At 48.9% G+C, this 20,030-nt stretch overlaps 5 protein-coding genes and 1 non-coding gene across 6 annotated transcripts; 4 read left to right on the plus strand and 2 right to left on the minus strand.

Moving 5' to 3' along the window:
* ASPBRDRAFT_66553 (argonaute/piwi family protein) lies at positions 1-3,497 on the plus strand. The gene is made up of 3 exons (XM_067628732.1): positions 1-1,168; positions 1,226-1,494; positions 1,571-3,497. Exons 1-3 carry the CDS (start codon positions 166-168, stop codon positions 3,053-3,055), a joined length of 2,757 nt encoding a protein of 918 aa, XP_067477695.1. The 5' UTR covers positions 1-165; the 3' UTR covers positions 3,056-3,497.
* Positions 3,498-4,435: 938 nt separating this feature from the next.
* Positions 4,436-5,560, plus strand: ASPBRDRAFT_44615 (uncharacterized protein). The gene is made up of 3 exons (XM_067625242.1): positions 4,436-5,027; positions 5,105-5,178; positions 5,258-5,560. Exons 1-3 carry the CDS (start codon positions 4,760-4,762, stop codon positions 5,300-5,302), a joined length of 387 nt encoding a protein of 128 aa, XP_067477696.1. The 5' UTR covers positions 4,436-4,759; the 3' UTR covers positions 5,303-5,560.
* Positions 5,561-8,899: 3,339 nt separating this feature from the next.
* Positions 8,900-10,408, plus strand: ASPBRDRAFT_197155 (mannitol dehydrogenase family protein; the record flags this gene model as incomplete). The annotated part of the gene is made up of 1 exon (XM_067621064.1): positions 8,900-10,408. One exon carries the CDS (start codon positions 8,900-8,902, stop codon positions 10,406-10,408), a length of 1,509 nt encoding a protein of 502 aa, XP_067477697.1.
* Positions 10,409-12,023: 1,615 nt separating this feature from the next.
* ASPBRDRAFT_t167 lies at positions 12,024-12,102 on the plus strand. Its single transcript has one exon. It is a non-coding gene; the product is annotated as a tRNA-Leu (tRNA).
* A 659-nt stretch (positions 12,103-12,761) lies between these two features.
* On the minus strand, positions 12,762-13,632 carry ASPBRDRAFT_31345 (uncharacterized protein; the record flags this gene model as incomplete). The annotated part of the gene is made up of 3 exons (XM_067622890.1): positions 12,762-12,997; positions 13,061-13,311; positions 13,547-13,632. The coding sequence occupies 3 exons, from the start codon at positions 13,630-13,632 to the stop codon at positions 12,762-12,764; spliced, it is 573 nt and encodes a 190-aa protein (XP_067477698.1).
* Positions 13,633-13,996: 364 nt separating this feature from the next.
* ASPBRDRAFT_44617 (uncharacterized protein) lies at positions 13,997-19,965 on the minus strand. The gene is made up of 8 exons (XM_067625243.1): positions 19,310-19,965; positions 18,411-19,254; positions 16,679-18,348; positions 16,284-16,628; positions 15,630-16,238; positions 14,720-15,572; positions 14,353-14,661; positions 13,997-14,288 (listed from the first exon to the last, which is right to left on the minus strand). Exons 1-8 carry the CDS (start codon positions 19,480-19,482, stop codon positions 14,106-14,108), a joined length of 4,986 nt encoding a protein of 1,661 aa, XP_067477699.1. The 5' UTR covers positions 19,483-19,965; the 3' UTR covers positions 13,997-14,105.
* Between the last annotated feature and the right edge of the window lie 65 nt (positions 19,966-20,030).

Genomic DNA, 20,030 nt, shown 5'->3' on the forward strand with positions numbered 1-20,030 from the left:
CCATGATCTGGTGACTGGTCCCCCCTTCCTGCCGTGATGGGGCTCCTTGTCAGGAGGGAAAAGCTGCCACCTACGATCTCAACGATATGAACCAACTAGCAGCTTGGTGCGCTGCATGCTCGCTCTACGGTAGTCCAATTACTCCTTCTCCAGTTGTTATCAGAAATGAGTGATACGTGCGTCAGGCCCTCCAAAAGGCCAGGGCATGGCACTCTGGGTCGCCCTATCAGTCTTTACGCCAATTACTTTAAGCTGAACTTCCAGCCCGACCTCCAATTGCACCGATATGAAGTGCGCGTTTCACGAGTGGAACCAGATGCAGTTGTGATTGTGAGCAGACATGTAGTCACCCAGGTGATTCTCCAGCTTCTCAAGACCGAGCTTGTGCAGTATCAGGGAAGCATTGCCTCCGATGGCTACCAGAACCTCATCTCGAGTCGTCAATTACCCTGCCATGACGGTCCCTATAGTGTGGTATATCAGCATGATTGCTATCATATCACGCTACTGCCAGCCGGAACTCTTCAATTTCCCCATATCTATCAGCTGTTGAAAAGTGATACAAGGAACCAAAGCCCGCCGCTAACAGAAGCACATATTCATGCGTTGAACATCATTCTGGGACACCAACCCAAGTTCTCACCACACATCAGGTCTGCCGGCACCGGGACTTATCTCAATCTCGACTCGCGGGTGAACCTGGGATCAGGGTTACATATGCTGCGTGGGCTATTCCTCGTCGCCCGTGAAGCACAGGGACGGCTGTATGTCAATGCAGCCCCGAAAGTTGCAATCTGCTATGATGACTGCCCGCTCGACAAAATCCTCCTGATGTACATGCGCCAAAATGGACAAGACATGAATAAGGTCGTTGCACTGCTTCGGAATCTCCGCGTCCAGCTTACGCACCTTGGCATGCGGAAGCGTGGAGGGAAATTCGCGCCTCGAGTCAAGACAGTCGCAGGATTGGCAGCACCAGGAGATGGTGCCGGACTGGCATATCCCCCAAAGGTGTCCTGCCTCGGGGCAGGTGCTAAGGAGGTCCAGTTCTTCCGCGAACCACGGTCACAGGGCCAGGGTCTGGAGACTGGGACTGTTTGGGGGAGTCGGAAAAGAAAGCGGCCGACGCCTGAAGGGTATATCACGGTTTTTGAATATTTTCGGTCAGGTAAGCAGAGGAGTCTCCGCTGATACTAGATTGAATGCTGATGCATCTGTTATCTAGTCTACAACATTGTCGTTCACGAGCCCTGGCTTCCAGTTGTCAACGTCGGGACGCCTTCGAATCCTTCGTACCTCCCTGCGCAGGTCTGTCGGGTGCTTCCTGGTCAATCCGTGGCTGCATCTATAGCTGCCTCTCAGTCTCGCCAAAGCGCCCGTATCGATACGGCCCGTCAAGGTACTAAAAGCACAATGACTCCTCAGATCAGTTCGATAGGGACAGAGCTATCGAGCATCCTGGGCTTATCCCACCATAACGAAGGAGCGAACTTAGTAAGTGGAACATTCAGTGACCTGACAAGCTAAATGACTAGCACTAACTCAACCTTTCTGTTTTCTGCATGATTAGACTTCATTCGGAATTTCCGTTGCACAAAGTATGGAGAGAGTATCTGGTCGCGTTTTAGACTCCCCGGCTATAGAATATCGTCAAGGACAGCAAGCTTCTGTGCGCGCTGGAAGCTGGAATCTACGTGGGATGAAGTTCGCGGGGAGCTCGTCAGTCTCCCAGTGGACCTATTTATGGCTTTCGACGTGCAGTCGATCCCATGGTATGGGACCAGAAAAGGCCCTTCTAGAAGCTGCTATACGAAAATTCCGCACCCATCTCAAGTCTCTCGGCGTCAATATTTTTGAACCTAATTGGCCGGGGATCAATGTCAGCGTAACTGATACTACCTTACGCCGGGAAAGTGATGCCGACAAGCTAGCCCATGCTCTCGCTGCTGTGAGCGCGTCGTCGATGTCGTTCCTATTGATTATCCTTCCACAAGCTGCAGAAGGGATTTACAGCAGGATCAAGTTTCTGTGTGATGTCCAATACGGAATCAAGAACGTGTGCGTGGTGGCGAACAAGTTCCTTCGATCAAATGACCAATTCCTGTCCAATGTGGCTCTGAAGCTCAACTTGAAACTTGGAGGGATCAATCAGAAGTTGCTTGCTCGAAATCTTGATGTCATAAGCGACAGCAAAACTATGATTATTGGAGTGGATGTAACGCATCCAAACTCAGGGAACCTTCCAGCACAGGCTCCCAGCGTGGCCGCTATGGTAGCCTCGGTGGACCGGTACTTGGCGCAATGGCCAGCGGAGATATGCACTCAACCCGCCCGTCAGGAGCTGGTCACGCAGCTTGATGTGCTTCTCACCTCCAGGCTGCATGCATGGCAGCGGTGGAATGATGGCAGGCTCCCTGAGAATATTCTGCTCTACCGCGATGGTGTTTCAGATACACAATACGGGAGTGTCCTCAGCGTGGAGCTGCCTCAGCTACGCAAAGCATGCAGAGACTTATACGGTAGTCTAGGCCTTGATGAGCCTCGACTCTCCATTGTTATTGTGGGCAAACGACACCACACCCGCTTTTTCACACCTTCGAGGGCCGGTCAGCGCAATGGGCGGCCAGTTCAAGACACCAATCCTCCCAACGGCACCATCGTTGATCACGGCCCAGCCAGTAGCAGCAAAGTATGGGACTTTTACCTACAGTCTCATACGGCCAGTCGAGGAATCGCTCGTCCCGCACACTACGTTGTACTTCTCGATGAAATTTTCCAGTCCTCTCCCAACGATCCACAGGCCAGAGCCCCTCCTAATCCGGCTAATGCCATCCAGGCCTTGACCCACAATATATGCTACGTCTCTGGTCGCGCAACGAAGGCATCCAGCATCTGTCCACCGGTGTTCTACGCTGATCTTGCTTGCTTCCGAGCGCGGTTCTATGTCGAGGAGATGCTTCGTCGATCCTCCCGGAACGCTGAGTATGGGTCATCTCCGGATCAGATGAAATTGTCTTTGCATGAGAATGTGCGGGATACCATGTTCTACATTTGAGCGTGTTGGCCACGTAGATTCGTGCAGTAGCCTTCCGGGCAGTGGAGGTAGAAGAATGGCAAATCAGCGTAAGGTATCGTCGAATGCCTTTTTCAAGTGTAACGTTACCGATTTGTAACTTTCGCGTTACCGTCATTACCGTATGGTGTGCGCCGGCCGTTCTCCGTCGGCCGAGTATGGAACGTGTCAGTTTCAAATCGGAGGAAGGGATGGGCCCCTCCCACAATGACAGCAGCGAAATCGAACCTTGTCCAAACGTCAATGAAAACGACTCGAATATGATGAGATAGTCTTCGGACTTCTGTAAGCATCTGAAATATATTCACTTTAAATCATTCAAAAATGGACTTCATACGAAGGGTTTGGGAAGCAATACGTGGGAAAACGCTGTAAAACGCTGTATGTTAAGATCACTAATGTTCCTATTGGCTGGATCGGCCCGTCTAAAGTATCCCTCAGCCCACGGCGACTCTCATTGGTCGGGTGCTCCTTCCCTCCGAACTAGGCAAGCGCCAAAATACCCCCAGTGTCACTTTATCAGACTCCTACCAGTTAGGGCTTATGGTTGCGTTCCCCCTTGATAGCCAGAGAAGGTCATAGCCCCAGCTCCACATGTGTCTCAATGTCAGATTTACTGCGCTCATGTCGTTGCTGTCACGGCCCACTACATCCGATCTCAAATACTTTGGCCCCATTGCATGCCTGCCCTCAGTACCACCCCCTTCGATTCGAACCCTTCTGTTCAGTAAGGCCTATCTAATAGATCGCCACTGTGGATCGAACTTCACTTGTGTTGGTGTGCAGCATAGCCCAGCAAAAGAGATGAACCGCTGTAGGTAGCGCGTTGACGGGGTTCAGTCGAAGCTTAGCTAGCTTTCCTGCTGTCATCGGAGTACTCTGCTCCTCATGGTTCTTCTCTACGCTCCGTACGGAGAGTAGTAGCTATGCATACTTTGGTTATTGACTTTTAACTTGTCTCTCCACAATTGAGCACAGAAATGAATGCAAAACAGCGCTCGACTATCAATTTAGCTCTCTCTTCTCCGCGGGACGAGGCTAAGATTGCTTATCCATTCCGTCTTCCATGCTCATGAGAGACTCGTCACCACTATCTAGCCCTTAACAGACCTAGAACACATTGTCTCAGCTCCATCTAGGAAGCCTAGTAACATTCAGGAGAGCTTGCCATCCATACCTGAGCCACTTCGTTCCTGCCTTTCCTCGAAAGCTCCACTATCCATCCCTAGGATCTTCGTCACTAGAATCAAGTTGTCATAGAGAATCTCAGGGCACAGAGAGAGAATGAAGTCTCTTCCAATCAGTACCCGTTTTCGGTCGAGGAGCGAGTATTGCACCCAGCAACCAAGACCCCTTGTAACATATCTCCACCAGAGCCGAAGGAAGCAGACAGTCCTCTCGAAATGAAGGAGGTACGGAATGGAGGTCTAGGTTCTCCCTGGAGAGAGGACTGGAAGGAAGGCAAACCAGACTTCAGGAACGTTGCATTGTTGGATCGACCTTTCTTACCTTTCTTCCTCGAAACCGTGATCCAGAGAACCTCCAGCAACAGTTATAAAAGGGTCCCAGATCCCCGGTCAAATCAGTCTCTCATCCATCCATCAAGCATCCGTCTCTCCAAACCATCACATCTCAAGCCTTCTTTCCAACTCTCTTCAGAGTCAATCTCTCGATCTTCAAGCCAAAATGCAGTTCACCATTACCAAAGTCCTTGCCCTCGCCCTCGCAGTGGCCACCGTCTCTGCTGGCTCTGTCTCTGACTCCCAGGCCCTCAAGTCCAAGACTCAGGGCAAGTGCGATATTGGCAACGTCTCGTGCTGCAACCCGACCAACGAGGACAAGACTGATGGTCTCCTCAACAACCTGCTCGAGTATGGTCTTATTGGCAGTCTGGTCAACGGTCAGGGATCTGCCTGCGCTCCGATCAGCTTGATTGATGAGCTTGGCATCCTTGGTATGATTTTTCCTACGTCCCCTCTTGACCTTTAGGCATGAAAGATCCATTACTGACATCGGTGAACGCATGAACAGCCCTCGTCAAGGATACCGATGAAGGACCCGTCTGCGAGAACGTCATTGCTTGCTGCCCTGGTCAGGGTGCTCAGGTACGTTTGCCTTGATTTCCTCCCCATCACCTTCTTCTCCAAATGATGGTTCATGACTAACATGATTGTTTTTTTACAGTGTGTCGCCATCGGTGACGGCTCTGACTCTGGCTCCGGCTACTAAGCGGTCCCCACGTCCCTCGTCTTATATATGGTTCCAGTCTTGGTGGCTGACCCACTCGACTCGGTGGTGATGGAAGAAGCAAGCTCGATTTTTCAGATCTTGCTCTTCCCGGGAAGAGTGCTTGTTAGACTAGTCGGGTCTGCATTGGACTCCAGTGGTGTTTAGATAAAGATTGTTTTAGAGTAGTTTAGGGTGCGATCCCTTATTAGGGGTTGTCCCTTTAGTTTAGTCTCTGAATTATATGTGCTTTTAGTACGATTTTGTTCTAAGTATCTGTCGTAAGTGAGACAATATTCTAAAAGGATTTGCCCTTTGTGTTCTCTAGAACTAGTCGAGAGCTTCTATTATATATATCTTGATAAGTACCCTGGTTTGCGGTAGTATTCGTAGTGACGATCTAGCACTTTTTGTCACTTCAGTTACAAGCTCTTCTCTGCTTGCAGACAAGACTTGCCCCAACAGCTTCACGTGGAAGTATGACCAGGACACAACCTATATAGCCTGATACCTCGTAATCTGTTATCTCCAAATATTTCCAAAAGCCATGTCATAGTACTCGCAAAATAAAATACTAGGTCCCGGATGTAGAATTACTGAGAGTACAAGTGTGTGTGAAGACACTCTACGTGTATCACTACCACGTGTACATATATATATCTACAACTACTAGTAGCTAATGATCTGCCATTGCCGAATCAAACCACAGTTCTAATGGCAGGTAGTGCTTGCTTATTGTTAGCCAATTACCAGTAGCTACGTGCTGTTCTTCTCGTCCTCTAGCTATATTATCATTTATGTCTGGATTTATAGCCTGGACAGTACATTCGATCATTGAATGAAAGCATATTTTCGCAACACATGGAGTTATCGTCATTCAGATCGCACAAGCACACGTCATTTCTCCTACCCTAGAATGTTGCAACAAAAGGCTAAATTCTTAGTATATAGCTATATTCTTCACTCTACTTCACCGTGAGAAGCTTCATTGATGACCTGTCTATCTGATGCCTGAGGTATAAAGACAAACCTCACGGCTCACGTGATGTTCACCGCCACATAAAATGTGCCTGAGGCTGCAAAAGACATTATGGGGATACTGTATTGTAGCTCGTCGAAGCAATCCTCCTCGAATGCCATGGAATATATTTAGTCAGTTTTATGATTATTTTCTATTCATCATCCTTCTCAGAACCTATTCGAAAAGTCTCTGAGGCCCTATGAGGCAGCGTGTGGCAAAGAGTGGCGTAAGCGGATGCGGGTGTGGAGGCCTGATCGGTGTGGATGTGGATGCAGTCAGTGCCTTCCGGAAGGAAAATAGCAGCATTGTGACGTGACATACTCCATAGTGGCCGTGTCAATGCTTGCCATTGCCACTGTTGAAGTAGAAATACGAGGTTATGAATTATTTTGCATTTTATACATTCAAAATGGCTAGGGTCATTAGATTTGCCGCAAGTGGAAATGTAAATTTTTTTCGAAGCATATACAATTGTTGTAGGGTGTTGGCTTGGCACGAGTTGGACGGTCAGCTACGGAGTGTTCAAGTTACTAACTATGAGATCTAAGAAACGTGGCCCTGGGAGCTGTCACATCGCTTTCGCCCTCACCGTAAGTTGTAGATGTACCATGTGGCTTTCAGTGTCAATTGACAATAACTTGCGCAGTCCTACATACGGAGTATAGCATTCCCTTTTTCTTCCTTTTCCAGATGTTGTTTAGGAACAAAGATGAATTGTCATAATGGTATAAGCTGAAAACTTCAGATATAAGCAAACCTCATAAGCACTATCTTGTCTGTAACAACAACAGACAAGCTACCTGTCATCTGCTACGATATGTGATTGGATGAAGATGATCAGCCACGTCTTCACTTGTCAATTGTGATTGATAATGATGTTTCCAATTCAGTTTCGTGAGGGTTTGTTGTGGTGGGTCTCGACCTCGAAGATCTCTATGATAAGAACCAAAGTTGGGACAATCGTGGACACCCCACGTTCCCGCAATGGCTCCTCCTTTGGTTCTTTGGGATGGGTGGGCTTAGCTTAGCTTACAGTTCCGACGGGGTTAGGGGAAACTCCGTGGGGTTGAAGCCGAGTGATAGTTACGGAGTTGGGGTAGGAGCTTCGTGTCGACTAGTCTACTCCTTCAAGCAGGTGCTGAAAAGGATCAGACTTTTCTATTAATAATTAGGGGGGAGTCAGCTGACACTCCTCAATTGAATTTCGGAGTTTTAATAAGGTTAGATGCCTGACGATGCCTGGTTTGGCCTGATTTCAACAGCTTCGTAAATCTCTTCCCCAACCATTAACTAACTATTATGAATTGGGACCAAAGTACGGAATCCGTTGAATTGGATCTCTTGATTAATTTCCACTGCAGTCCTTTGTACACCTGAGAGAAGGAGATGCATTTGATGCATTTCTAAGCGCACCGAGAATCATCGAGACCTCGACCAGGTCCTCCAGGGGCCAGAACCGCCATATCGGCCCGATTAGGCAAGTTAGCCATTTTTTCTGGAGGGTCGGCGGAATTAAAGGGGGTCAGGTGATGCGTCAGGTGGCACCTTTTCTGGTATCAAAAAGGGCCGGTGAGATTTGAAGTATCAGAAAATTTCCCAAGAAGGAAAAATAACCTTTTCATGCCCACCCGCACTAAAAGCTGACCCCGGACAAAGTACGGAGGACGTCGACTATCTAGTTACCTCGTAAGTCGGAACTGCTGGTCGGGATTGGACTGGTCAGGGGCTGACAATCCTGGAGCATCCCGTGGCTGCCGACCGATCACCTGACGGTCTAGAATTGTTCGGCTTCACATCTTTTTTTCGAGGACAAGTAGACATTAGACTGACTAAATACTTAAATGTGCAGGGATTAAGGTTCGTCCGGGGCGTGTCCGGTGATGCCGGCAGCCCGCGTGTGCGGCGCGACCGAAAAAAAGTTGATCTGCTTTGCTCTCTCCTGCATGATTGATTGTTTTTGATTGTTGAGGGTTTAAAGCCCTTATTGCTAACTTGCTACTGTGTCCTCTGTCGTCCACTCTTCCAATCTTCCACCCCCCCACACACGCTGCACATTAGAATTTTTTTATTATCTTCCTTCTGGAGCTTCACCGGAATCCCCGCCACCACGGTTCATCTCCAATGGGTCGGAATGGAGCCAATTGCTCGCCGATGCCTCCCTCCTTCTTTGTGCTCCAACTGGGGCCCGCGATCCACCATGGATCCAGTCCGCCGCTCGCCAGGACAGCACCGGTCCGAAAAAGCAAGGCTACCGGTCCATGATCCATCTATTCGAGGCTATTGGAAGTTTCCAACGCCACCGCATGATGTAATTCTATTCCCGGCAGACTCGGCGGCGATCAGAGCGATCGGCGGTCAAAACCGGCGGTGACCCTGCGAAAGCTCCAAGCTCTCTCCTTCAGCATTTTGTGTTTCTCATTCTCATTCTCGGACTGCTTGGAAATATTCCCCCTGCTCCTCCTCCCTCCCTTTATTACCCTCTTCTTCCTCCTCCTTCTCCTTCTTCCTCTCTTCTTCTTCTTCTCCTCCTCCTCCTCCTCCTCCTCCTTCCTCCTTCATCCTCCCCTCCCCCATACACAATGGGTCCTCTCAAGCTTAACACCGCGAATTTGTCGCAAATCGTGGCGGCAGGTGCCGGCCGCGTAAAGGTGCCAACCTACCGACGTGGACCTGCCCTCAAGGAGGGCATTGTCCATGTCGGCGTGGGTGGTTTCCATCGCGCGCACCTGGCGGTCTACGTGGACCAGCTGATGCAGAATCACGGCGTGACCGACTACGCTATCTGCGGAGTTGGCCTGCAGCCCTTTGATTCCACCATGCGCGATGCCCTGGGTTCCCAGGACAACCTCTACACCGTCATTGAACGCTCCGCCAAGGGCAGCTTTGCCAATGTCATTGGCAGCATCAACTCCTACCTCTTTGCCCCCGATGATCGCGAGGCCGTCATTGCGAAGATGGCGCACCCGGATACCCGCATCGTGTCTCTCACCATCACGGAGAGCGGTTACTACTACAACGAGAACACCCACGAGCTCCAGAGCGAGCACCCGGACATTCAATTCGACCTGGACCCTGCCAACGCCAAGACCCCCCGTACTACCTTCGGTTTCCTCTACGCTGCCCTTGCTCGCCGTCACCAGCAAGGTCTCATGCCCTTCACCGTCATGTCCTGCGATAACATGCAGAAGAATGGTTCCATCACCCGTCACATGCTCGAGTCGTTCGCCCGTCTCCGCAACCCCGAAGTCGCTCAATGGATTACTGAAAAAGGTGCTTTCCCCAACGCTATGGTCGACCGGATCACGCCCCAGACCTCTCCCGCCGATAAGGAGTCCCTGGCCAACACCATGGGTATCGAGGACTCCTGGCCTGTCGTCACCGAACCGTTCATGCAGTGGGTCATTGAAGATCAGTTCTCCGACGGTCGCCCGCCCTTCGAAAAGGTCGGCGTCCAAGTGGTCAAGGATGTTCACGCAGTCGAGGAGTTCGAGAAGCACAAGCTCCGTCTCCTCAACGGCAGTCACTCGGCTATCGGATACCCCGGTCAAATGGCCGGCTTCAACTACGTCCACGAGGTTCTGGAACACCCGGATTTCAACAAGTTCGTCTGGCAGATGATGCAGGAAGAGGTCAAGCCGTCCTTGCCTGAGATCCCCGGTGTCGACATCGACCAGTACTGCAAGACCCTCATGGAACGGTTCTCCAACCCGACCATCATGGACCAGCTGCCCCGTATCTGTCTCAACGCCTCCGGCAAGATCCCCCAGTTCATCATGCCCTCGATCGCCGAGGCCATCTGGGTGAATGGCCCTCTCCGCCGTCTGTGCTTCGTCGCTGCTGCTTGGTTCCGCTACGTCAACGGTATTGATGACCAGGGTAACACCTTCGCTGTCGAGGATCCCATGCGTGACGAGCTCCAGGCCAAGGCCCGTGCTGGCGGTACGAAGCCTTCTGAGCTGCTGAGCATCACCAGCCTGTTCGGTGATGACTTGCGTAACGACAAGCGCTTCCTTCAGGAGCTCACCAACGCTATGGAGGACATTGCTCGGGATGGCATCTTGAAGACGCTGCCCAAGTACATTGATTAAGCGCTTTCATGTTGAGGCGGTGTAATTTACCTCCTTGTCCGAGTCTATCCGGTGTTGAATTTTCTACGATTAGGGAATGTTTGGGAACTGCAAGCGATGTTTATACTTTTTCTTGGGTTTTACATGCGTCATGCGGGAGCGGTTTGTTTTTTCACAAAAAGGGATGTTAAAGGATAGATAATGATAGATTGATTGATCTAATGCTATGTTTTGGGATTTCGGGCCACGTCATAAACTGACGGGCTGATCGTTTGGATTCATATCATTTCAACTATACCGGCGTATTACTCGTAGACTAAGCCCTACTATAGAGCTGTACACCATCCAAGTGAACTACATCGACGGTCCGAGCTACTAAAGGAATGTCACCAAGTAGCAACGTGTACAAATACTCTTATGTGTGCAAGCAAAGAAATACCCGACCGACCACCTAGACTACCTCCCTTCCGCTAACCAACCACCATTAACAATTCCACCACGACAAACTCTGCAATCAGGAGCCCAGTAATACCAACAATGCAATCGCATCCTATAAGCCACAACTAAATCCCCAGAATAGAGCAAACAGATAAACTCCAGCCCCTGACAACCCAAGCTCACAACACTCCTCAGCATCAGTCACATGGTCAATTCTTACTACGTACCCTAATGCAAGATGACCTGCACCCTCAGCCTTTATCATCTGCATAGCCAATCCTCCGACATCAAGGACACGTAAACCAATCCAAATCATCAATGCTTGGCTTGACGTATGTATATATGTATGTGCGATATGTCTAACGCGCTAGAGTGCAGCGACAGATTCAACAGATTAATGAAAACTTAGATGTGACTTGCTGCAGTAAGCAACAAATAACTAGCTCAGAAGATGTTTACTATTCATCACTACAATGTAGATAGATCTAATTGACTGATTCAAGGCCACGTATCCTCCGATCCGACTGACTCGCCAACGGCCTCCCCTTCATCCCTTGATAGATAGGGAGGGAGATAGGATTAAAAAATAGAGTATGTAAAGATAAACCCTTTCCGGGATTGCCGAGGATTTGGCATAGCATACCACAACTACTCCGTACCCCGGGCTATAGCCTATCTTATCTGACCAGCGTAAAAGAGGCTCTGCTTGTTGTTTGAATTGAGGGTTACTTAGTTGGATTTACCTCTACCTAACCGACTTAATCTACTACATCTGGATCCTTTCACTCATTACCGTGATGTCTGAAAGAATGAGCGGCCCGAACACCGGCCAACAAAGAAGTCCCATCCTCAAGTTGTCCCCCCCGAACCCTGAAGGGAACCGTTTCCTTTGTAAACTTGCGCTAGCATTAACTACTCATTCAAACTAGAAGAAAAAGAAGTTCCCCACGTTCCTGTAGCAGATGATCTCCCCCCCCCGGGAGCTCCACAGTTAATTACCAGGTGAATACTACTCCGTAGCATTAACGCTAATACATCAAATCCTGTATTTTACTCCCCACATATGCTAATCGACCGCCGAACCCCCTCCCGCAATGCTACTTTTCCCATCCCTAAACCCCCAAAAACCAGTCGTTTTTCGAGCGGAAAAAAAGATCCTTTGGTCATTACCCCCTTATGGGCCCTTTACCTTAAGAATGGCAAGGTGGCCGAGTGGTTATGGCGTTGGTTTTAGGCACCAATTCGAAAGAGCGTGGGTTCGAATCCCATCCTTGTCAGTGACTTTTTGTTACCATTCACTGCTTATACTGCATGTATTTTTGATTCACTGGGCTACTTTTAGCGTTAAACGGCCTATTTTTGTCTCACAAAGTCCTTTTCAGGCTAAATTGTAGAGCCTTCACTGAATATTTTTTTTCGTTCCTATTTTTTTTTTCGGGGCTGGCGCAGACTGGAACGATAGGCGGCGGCTGCGGTGAAAGAAGGACCACTTAGTATGGGCAGCGGTGGAGGAGGGATATCGGCATTGTGTGGTTGATCCCTTAAGGGGGAACTATTCCGCATATACTCACATAAGAGATTTTGGTATTCGGTTATGATTGATCCAATTATATGCACACCAGGCTATATTTCATACACCTCTATCGGAGGGTTGGGTGGTAGGGCTGGGAAGCATACAGGATCCCCGTAGAATATATTCTCAGTTTTCTCAAGCTACCCGATGACACATCACGGCTATTGAGAATGAGTGCATAAATGGCCCTGACTACTTAACCCTAGGCTCATTCAGTATCAACGGTTTGCTAATAGACCAGTTGCGGTTAGATGTAGCCGTCATTTATCCAATATTTATCCATTTATTATAAGCACCCGAAATTCACATCTAAATTCTAAATTCTTATACCCCATCGTACCAACCCCCTCAATGTCATCCGCCTTATACTTCATCATCTCCAGTCTTATTCTGTGTTTCCCTAGAAAACACCAAGCGGACCCTTCTACGCCTGCCTTGACTGACCTCATCCGAATCCCCAGAGGGTTGACGTCCGGGACCGGAAACGGTGGGAGGAGAGATTCTCGCGGCCTTCCACTTGTAGTAGGGTGTAACAATGAAGTCATTCACATTGAACGCCACGACGATCAGTGGGATCGCAGCGGCTGCAGATGGTCCGACTGCTTGTAGTGAGTACAAATCATGGCTTTATGACTGGGGAAAGTGTGCTGGAAATAACATACAGATAAGGGGGGGTATCCACCAGCTTTGAAACTCTGGACGGCCGGTCGGTCCGTGAGGGAATTGAGCAATATTGAGCGCGAATACGGAAGAAAGGAAAATAAGTGGAAGATGAGAATTATCATCAGATTTTAATTGTGAAAAGCGGCGTGGGGCTGTCGTAGCACTCTCAGATATAGCCTGTTGTCGTCCAAACGCGGCGTCCTGGCTTGCAGTGTACTTCTCCTTGAGGTCCAAAGACAAGTTGATCTTCCTTTCATCTTAGTTCTTTCCGCTATAGATTAGGGTGAGACGAAACAAATCTTCAGCGGTTGCTTCCTCTGTCATATCTTCCAATTCTGATCTAATCACACTTGGTTCATGGGGGTGTAGATAGTTACGTAAACTGGTAAGGGGCTTTCTTATTTTCAGTACGAAATGCCTAATTGCACACGTAGAGAAGTTGAATGTTCTTTGAGAATTGGAAACTCATCAAGTGTTTTATTAACCTTCTAGAGAGGATCAAACTCCATGTCAACATGGCGATCTTGTATTTTTCTAAAATTGCTTCATGTTGACAGCATCCACGAAACATTTGGATACTTTGACTTTATCATCAATCTGAAAACCCCAACCCTTGGCCATTCCTAGGTTGTTCAATAAGCTAAGTGCTCATACTGACCACATCACAACAAGTGGGTTCTTGAGTGGTTGAGGGCTAATTTAGACTCGTCTCCGTTCTACACATCAGGTTTTGGCATTCACGTTTATAACCGAACGTAAACCGAGAGAGTCAAAAACAGTCAGAACATCTAGTACGATAGAGTAGATAGTCTAAGGGTCCTAATACACCCCTTTACGGGGAACAATGCTCACCTTCTAGTCCCCGAAGCAGTGTTTAGCAATGACATATACTCACTTTATGGCTATAGTTGACAACACACTGTCATACTACTTCTCTTTGATCATGAAATCCATTCTGTTCACAAGATATCTTCATGAAAGATCTATTCAATATTCGCAGATAAACAATTTCTTAAAACGAGCGCACAACCAGAAGCTATTCCATCAAGCCGGAATAATCGACCAGCCCTCAGCAGTAAAGAGCAACTCCTCTTTCAGGCGCATCGTTTCCGGATCCACATACACCTTCACCTTCATATCCCGTTGACCTAGATGAAAAACACGGAATATTACATATACTTCATGTGTATTTTCCGACTGGGACTCGCCGTTGGAAGTTTGTTGCATCTGCTGTGCGTTAGCAAAATAAATACACGTGACAACAATTCAAAACATAGGTTATTTGTCTTACTCGTCGGTACTGAGACTTGCTCATGAAGAAAGGCGTCTGGCAGTCCGCAGTAGAGGACTTGACTTCCATGTAGAATCGGGGTGTTTTCCCCCTCCAGATGTCCTCTCGTAGATATCCTTTGTCAATAAACAGGGAGGTTAGCATACCATCATGATCGTCGTAGGTGATATCTGCTGTTTCGTGGCCATGCCATGCTGTCATGTCTGCGTACTCGGGGAGGATGGTGACATATTTGCGGATTGTACTTTGCCAGTTGTTGCGAGTAAAGGCAGGTAGGGGTGGATCGATACGTGAAAGGAGTTCGAAGACCTATTAGGATTAGTTAAGTACGCCTTTGTACTGCAGTCATGAAGAGTTAGAAACTTACAAATAATTCTCCGGCTGCCCCGATCTTAAAGTCACGTTCTAGCTGGTCAGAGGCTCGCAGCCGGATAGGCGCAGGCGATGGGGTTGACGTGAGAAAGTTATCGAGACCCGTCATGTCGAATGCGCCCTGGCTGGGGAATACTGCGCTTCTGGCAGAAGCGAGTACCGACGTTAGCAATTGGTAGTAATCGGGGTCGGTGGTCCTGTCTGTAAAATTCTGCTCGACAGCTGGCGAGGGGCGAGCTGCAGGGAGAGACCGCATGGAGGCAGACACAACGGTAGCTTCTGTCGTCCAAGAGTCTTGTCTCGGCCTGGAGGGTGGTGGTGTGATTTCATTGGAGTCAAGTATGGGCTGTTCAACGGGGGAGCTGCTACTATTGGCACTAGATAGTTGATCGCTGTGCGAAGAGCGGCCCTCCTCTTCTACCGTTGCATCTGTGTCGTCCGCCCTCGCGATGGACATAATGCCAGCGCGGTCCAGAAGGTCCGAGACGTAGTGATTATAAGGCTGCAGAAGGGTCTGCATGGTAGTGATGAAGCTCTCGTTGAAGTCGTGGACAATCTGTGTCAACGGGTCCAACATCAGCCACTGCAGCAGCGCTAGTGGAATGCGGTCAAGGAAACAGATATCCTGATCGCGCTTGTTTTTCGGAATGTAGATAGTAAGTTGCCCGTCTCGGTCGTCCAGGTGTAGTTCACTCCTCGATATCTCGACCTTGATATCCGTACCATCCTGGTGGAGGTGCAGCTCGGATGAGATACCGTTGGTTTCTTTCATGCTGATTGTTTTTAGCGTCTCATAGAAGGCATCTTCATCCTGGACTGCTCGGGGGCTCTTGAGATGGACTGCAACGCTGGAGGATACCGGTTAGTTTAGGGTAAAAGTGTATTTTCGGATGTCTATCACCTACCGAAGGAGTCCGTATGCCTTGCGACGGATGTCACGATCAGGATAAGATAGAGGCGTAGCATCGTCTCCTCCCACCATCGTTATCTCTTTGATGTTGCATGACAAGTAGCGGTCTTTGAGCCCGGTCCATTGAAGAAATGGTTCAAGGCGAGGAATCTGGTCGACTTCAAAGTCGAGCAGCTTGGCCTTGGAGCTAAAGTGACTGAAAAGATGCTTGCGATCCGCGATCCCAAATGTACTTGCAGAAGTCTGAAGCTGCACGCCACCCTGGGGAAACCGGACTGGAAATACAGCACTGTTGAGGATCTGCTCAGGGGGTATAATGTCTGAGTCTTCACTTTGAAGTAGAGAATTCAGAGTCCAGATAGTGTCTTTGACGTCAGTCACTGATGATGATCCAGTCAGACCTTGGTCTCGAAGCTTTTCTACAACCATTTGTAAGGTTAGGGTCTGGACACCAAGGAAATCGACAAAGAACTCTCGCAAGTCGTGATAGTGATCATTGAGTGCAATGCGACCTGGAATAGAGGTAGCTGTCGACCAAAGGCACTCTGAGACCCTATACCAACTGGAGGCTACAAAGATGAGGGGATCATCCGAAAAGTGGAGTCTGATAGAGTGAGCTAGTAGTCATAATTGTAGGTGAGTAACTTACCTGACATATTCTGTTAAGTCTGGAGACATCTGTTTGGACATTCGGTTTAAATCCATATATACCGAGCTGATTTGGTCGAAGTTGTTGCACTCGTCAGACTGCAGCTTCCTCAGCTCGAATATAAGATCTTCTGCGTCAACATTGGGGATGTTCAGCGTTTTTTGAAAAAAGTCCCTGAGGTACACGGCATCTGCTCGGTTTTGCCGACAGTAGTCTGCAAAGAGAGATTTGAGGGGATAAATGCTCCTCATATCAGAAGATGCCTCCCAACGACAATCCATTGTTTCTACCAAAGTATGTTGCGGGGTCCAGATCCTATCATCTTCCCAATCAAAGATGTGGCACCTAAAGCATATCAATATAGATGATTAGTCCTGCGCAAGGCTAATACATACCTAACCGCATCTGCAGCAGAAGGGTCGTCATGACACTCCATTTGGATTTTAACATAAAGGTCAAATATCTTGTTGAGGTCAGAGAACCCTTCTTCAATGGCACGACTTAGAAATCGCCATATATGAAGATAGAAGTACAACTGAGTTTTGGGGTATCCAAAGTTGAGATTTTTGGTTAGAGCTGTCCATTCCGGCGGAAGGCTGCCTTCATCAACCGGGAAATCCAGATGCAACCACGGGAAGAACTGGTCTCCCATGAACTTGGAAACCACCATCTTCCGCGCTGGAGTTGGGATATAGGTGTCAGACAGCCGATACCTAGTGCCATTATCGCAGAGGACCTCGATATCTTGAAGTTTCTCCGCAAGGTTTGGGTTTCCAACGATTTTAGGCCCGTCGACCGACCAGCAGGCTGCAAGCAGACCCATGAATCTCTCCGGCCGGTGCTGCGCAATATAGAGGCATTCCCGCCCTAGATCAACAGTAGGCGGTGACGCCGACGATTTGATCAGAGAGACAGAATTCCGGATTTGGTAAGCTTGCTGTAGCCATTCATTCCATGTTCGCTGCTCGTTTGGAGGGCATGATGGAGGATTATGTAGATAGAGCTCGTTTATGAATGAGACATCAAGCCCTGGTGCTCCGCCTGGAGCAGGTTCAAGAAGTGACTTGGCACCAAATGGATTGTCATTGGAGAAGTAAAAGTTTTCAGCTTTTGGATATCGTAAGCGGTCCTTGCTGTCGAACAATGGCAAGTTGATAGCCTGGGCGCCGGAAGAGGTCAGAGTTTCTGTGAGATAGAGGAACACTAGATGTGATCTCGACATGGCGATGCTAATACCTGTAGCATAGGTTGACTTATATCTCTCTTGGATCAGCTTTCGAACATGAACGACAGATGCCACCTGAACTCCCAAGTGCTGGAATAATTCTTTGCGCTTTGGGTTACTCTCTGCCTCAGGGGCTACCAGGTCAAGTCCAAGGTCTCGGGGAATCTCAATCCCCTGAACAAATGAATAGTAAACATCCCTCTGCCTGACTGATACCCACTGGCCGGTTGTCAAAGGAATTAATGGTATGCCTTTGATCTCAGCTATAGAGAAGTCGAGTATAAAATAACGGCTAAGGAGCCTGGCAGCTCGTGAGTGCCAGTCTTGATCAGTAGACTTGTTTTTCATCCTGGAGTCAGGCCGCCAATTATCCTTTTCAACGCGAGGAAGAATGTCATCTAACGTGATAGGCTCGAGGCCATACTCAATCAGCCGCTCGATATCCTGCTTATCATAACCGGGCGAAAGATATATCTCCTCTGGCTCTGGCAGGTCTGGAAAGAGGGGTTTTCCAGACTTATCAACAGCATCCCAGTTTAGGCGTCTCATTTTCTGAATTGGGGACCACGACCGACCGCTGCGACTGAGTAAAACAGATTTCGATAACAATTTAGTTTTTATTTCGTCCAACAGCCCCACCCAAAATGGATCCCAGTGGTGACCATCGCGTTGAGGGAGATAGCGCATCCATGTATACCGTAATGCCGGATGCTTGCACATCTCTGACACTGCCACATTGAAAGCATCTGCGATTGCATCCCGTAGCTTGCGATTTCGCGCTGAGGAGCGGACGATATCTTGTCTACTTGCATCTGTCACAAAGTCCGAATGAATCAAGAACTGTAGTCCGACATCAGTTCAGGCATATATAACCATTTCTACACAGGAGTCTGGGAACCCACAGTAAACCCCATGCTGCGGATGGGAAGAAAGGCAAAAACGTCCTGCTGTTCAATAACCGGTGTGGAATCATCGGTTAAAGGGAATGCAAGTACAACGTCTGCCGTACCATATGCCCGTGTCTTCTCCTCATGCTCAGTATACTTTCGATTGTCGCTTGGGGGAAGACCATGGGCGATGAATTTGGTGAAGTGGTAGTGCCGCGTGAGTTCCTCCGTCTTCCCACCTCGGACGGTCCATTTAGACAGCACCTTGCGATTATCTTCGTGACTCGCAACTGCAAACACTGTTGACGATAGTAATTCGTCATCCTCGTCGAACATGGACACTTCTAGCCGCCGCAAGTTCTTCGTGAACAACAGCAGGGTGTCCTGTAGCTCCCGAAACTGCTGCATAGCGGCCTCCCGCGGGGCGACATCCTCGTGGAGGTATAAAGTGATACGCGTCAGTGGTCTCTCTAGCTGCTCCTCAACCTCCTCCCAAACCGGCGAGATCATCCCCATTCCCGAATCGCCCGGTTTATGGTGGAAGGAAAAGGAGAAGTCGCCAGACTGGATGTGCACTTTCCAGGCAACCATGAAAACTGACTTGAAGCCAATTCCCTTCTCACCTATGTAGCCCTGGGCACCTGTCTTGGAGCTCTTTCCGACATTGCAGATAGCCACAAGGTTCTCAGCTGTGAAGCCATCCTCATTGCAGTCAACTACAATTCGGTGCGGGTATACGTGGAAAGTAACCGAGGGGGGAGTCGCAACCTTCCTAGCCATTTCGTAGTGATTATCATCGGCATTCTGCACCAACTCGAAGACAAAGCGTGCGCTGCTATTGTAAAGGTTTTTGGACAAGCTGGCGGCGTAAGTCAGTAAAAACGTAATCTAACAGGGGAAGGTCTACTACTAACGTCACCACAGAAGATCCTATCATCTCGTCTTTTCTTAGCATCGCTTCCTCCACCTGACGTCGAACACTCGGCGACATTTGACTGAGAACATCTTCTCCGAGATAGCCATGTTTTTCGGAGATCCCTTGGACCAGCTTGCGGGCCCTTTGCCGCGCTGGAGTAGCATTAGACATGTAGAGTCACTGAGAACGTATTCAGATTGCAGCTAAAGCAGATAGAGAAAATCAGGAGAAGCTAAGGATTGGAGTTGGGGAGAGGGAGGCGGGCAATAAGCGCTTTATGACTTGCCGCCAGGGCTGCCCGGTCAGTTAGTATCACCCACTACGGGTTAAGGGATAAGGACTATATGTCCTTGGGGCGCTAATATCTCCGACCGTCTACGCGCGGCGCTGCGAGGCACCTATGGATATGCGGCACGACACTAGCCTTCTTAGGATACTCACAGGCAGAACAAGTGGTCGAGCGGCTGTCACTTTTGGCCTAAGTTAGCGCCAGCCTTCTTAGCGCTACAATATCTCTCACTGTTGGCGAATGGACGTTTGTTCTATGGCCAACACAGCCACTGCCGTCAGGGCACTTCCTAAATAGACTGTGCAGCCTGATCTTAGCATTCGTATGGGGTTGTCTAGCTTGAGGTTCAGGCGTCTATATATATGCTATCAATATCATATATGTTGGAAAGGCTCTACTAGCAGGAAGCACTAGCAGGAAGCAAGGACGT

The sequence above is a fragment of the Aspergillus brasiliensis genome (genome assembly GCF_001889945.1).
Source record: "Aspergillus brasiliensis CBS 101740 unplaced genomic scaffold ASPBRscaffold_8, whole genome shotgun sequence".
NCBI lineage: Eukaryota > Fungi > Ascomycota > Eurotiomycetes > Eurotiales > Aspergillaceae > Aspergillus > Aspergillus brasiliensis.